This window comes from Corylus avellana, chromosome ca4, assembly GCF_901000735.1.
Source record: "Corylus avellana chromosome ca4, CavTom2PMs-1.0".
NCBI lineage: Eukaryota > Viridiplantae > Streptophyta > Magnoliopsida > Fagales > Betulaceae > Corylus > Corylus avellana.
Window position 1 is genome coordinate 31,065,635 of NC_081544.1, and position 2,558 is coordinate 31,068,192.

At 40.4% G+C, this 2,558-nt stretch overlaps 1 protein-coding gene across 1 annotated transcript; it reads left to right on the forward strand.

The window, feature by feature from the left end:
• Positions 1-440: 440 nt before the first annotated feature.
• LOC132179607 (uncharacterized) lies at positions 441-2,094 on the forward strand. Its single transcript, XM_059592350.1, has 2 exons — positions 441-863; positions 1,148-2,094. Exons 1-2 carry the CDS (start codon positions 556-558, stop codon positions 2,004-2,006), a joined length of 1,167 nt encoding a protein of 388 aa, XP_059448333.1. The 5' UTR covers positions 441-555; the 3' UTR covers positions 2,007-2,094.
• The last annotated feature ends 464 nt before the right edge of the window (positions 2,095-2,558 follow it).

Here is a 2,558-nt window from a genome sequence, read left to right on the forward strand (position 1 = left end):
TTTTTTTTGATTTAGCTCTCGGGGGTGGCTTCGGCGGCCCCAATAGCCTTTGGGGGTGAGCCACCCCCAAGAGCTAAATCAAAAAGAAAAAATTAATTTTTTTTTTGGTTATTGGGAGTGACCGAATCACTTTTCTTAAGGGTTTTTTTGCTTTTTATTGTTTTAATTTTGATTTAAAAATTAAAAGATTTTTAATAATAAAATATTAAAAAATGCTTGCCACATCAGTATTTGATGGGCTAAATATAGGAATATTATTGCATTGTAGCATTTCTCTGTCACAAATCAATTGTGGACACGTCCACAAAGGCAATCAGATTCACAGCTGGCCGGAGAACCACACCCTTATAGAAGACAAGTCATTTTCTTCGTAACTTGTTGCCAAAGGTTTAGCTGGTCAACTTCGAACCAATAACTTGTCTAACTTGTCTACTGCGGAAGTATTTTTCTTGCAAGGAAAATAACTTCTCCACTTATCAGTACATGAAAGTTTATATAACACATATACAAATCACATAGCAGACTAGAAATTGTGAAGATAGCTTGAGAGGAAATATGTATGTGACAAGACCTCTTTCTCGGTACAAAAAGTTTCCTTCCGAGCTCTCATTGCCGCCCCCTGAAGGTCCAAATTCCGGTATTTTGGTAATCCTAGACGAAGAAGCCGAGGATACTTCTTGTTTCGGATCGTGCAAGGCTCATGAGATCGAGGACCTACCTTTCCCTCAGAACAAAAACCTCACGCTTCGGTATTCAACAAACGAAGATGCTTCTTATTGTTACGCAGCCTTAATTCCAGTTTTTAATCAGCCACTATCTTCCAATCGGTACTATGCAATAAAGAGACGAGGGAGACATAAAGGGTATGTTTTTTTCTCTGATATCCCCCTTGTTAGTTGTTCCTATTCATGGCTGCTTGATCATCTATGTTCATACACAAGTTTGAAGTTTGCATTTTTGGTCTTAAAAACAATTTTGTGTATGAAATCAAACATAGAAGAAAAGGGCTTCGATATTACTCTGATGATATCTAGATCCTACCCTCTTACACTTAACCAGACCCTTACAGTGCACTTTTAACTTTGTATATCCGATCCCCCCCCACCCCCCCTCCCAAAAATTCTAATTTATGTTCAAAGCCTTGCAGGGAAGCGTATGCAAATTCCAAAGAGGAGGACAAGGGAAGCTGCTTCTGCTTCAGTTATGTTCGTGATGTGCCACTAAAGCCTTTGGATCCCAACGACGCAGACCAGCAATTTGAGATATTTCGAAAGCGTGGCCCGCGTGGGGGTTTTGTCGTCAAATCCTTATCTCTAGATGGGTCCCCTCCAACTTTCCTCGGAACAGTAGTGTGGGAAGTGTATACCTCAACTCCCCGCGATTTCCATTTAGGTGACGCACCAGGCGTAGACAATGCCCTCCGTGGTCGCCTTCCAAACTTCAACTTCCCGCTGTCGAACAAGAGTTGTCAGCCAGTGGTTGTAGGAAAGTGGTATTCTCCTTTCATGTTTGTTAGGGAAGGACTCCTTCCATTGAAAAATCAAATGCGTAGATCAAGGTATTATGAGATCACGCTCGAGCAGAGATGGGAACGAATGTTCGCATGTGAATATGATAATGAAAGCCTAGGCAATGGTGTGGCTGTGGATGCTGTTGTTCAAAGAGAAGTTGTCTCAGTTGCTGGAAGGGAAGCTGCGGGTGTAAATGTGGTTGATGGGGTGATGTGGTTTAGGAGCTTCAGCGAAAAGGGAGAAGAAGTGAGTGCGGGGTTGAGCTTACTAGTCGTTGAGAGAATGAAGTGGGAGCAGGAAAGGGTTGGATGGGTTGGGGGGGAAGAGAAGCAAGTGACACTGAAGAGAGTGGAGGAGTTTGGAGGTAATGGGGGGTGGAGGAATTTTGGTTTTTATGTTTTGGTTGAGAGGTTTGTGGTGAAACGAATGGATGGGAGCCTGTTATTAACATATGATTTCAACCACAGTAAGCAGAGTAGGGGAAAATGGGAGTAAAAGTTCTTGTTGTCTTCTAAATTAAAACACTGTAAAATTCAATTACTGTGTTCTCGTGTATGCATTACAAAAGTTGCTTACTTTTCATTCTGTAGGGATATGGTTATTGTGTTGTTTACCTAATACAAGTGTTTTTTTTTTTAGTTTTTTTGGAAGACTCGTGTCAATTAAACTCAGCCTTGTTTTCACTTAAATTTCTTTCATTACAGATTTGTAATTCAGTTGTGTCAGGTTTGGAAGCAAGAGAGACGGTCGATTTAGTAAAGTTTTGACAAGTATTTTGGGTTTTGAAGAAGGGACTTTTTTGAGAATTGATTTGGAGGGCCACATTTGAAAAAAAGTATAGTATGTAGGATTTAGAAACAAAAATATGATTGATAAAATTTTGAAAAGAAAAACTATTGCAATTTATACTTGATGGTGGTGGCCGCCACCGTGGTGTTCGCTTTAGATAGTCACAGCGGCGTGGACTACAAGCGTCACAGCTACCATAGGTCTTTTGCAGCAAATTCATGGTCATTTGGCTTTTTCTTTTTTCTTTTTTGAATAGCA

Coding starts and splice junctions, on each gene's coding strand:
- LOC132179607 (XM_059592350.1), top strand. CDS start 556: ATGTATGTGACAAGACCTCTTTCTCGGTACAAAAAGTTTCCTTCCGAG. Junction 864..1,147: donor AGACGAGGGAGACATAAAGG/GTATGTTTTTTT, acceptor AAAGCCTTGCAG/GGAAGCGTATGCAAATTCCA.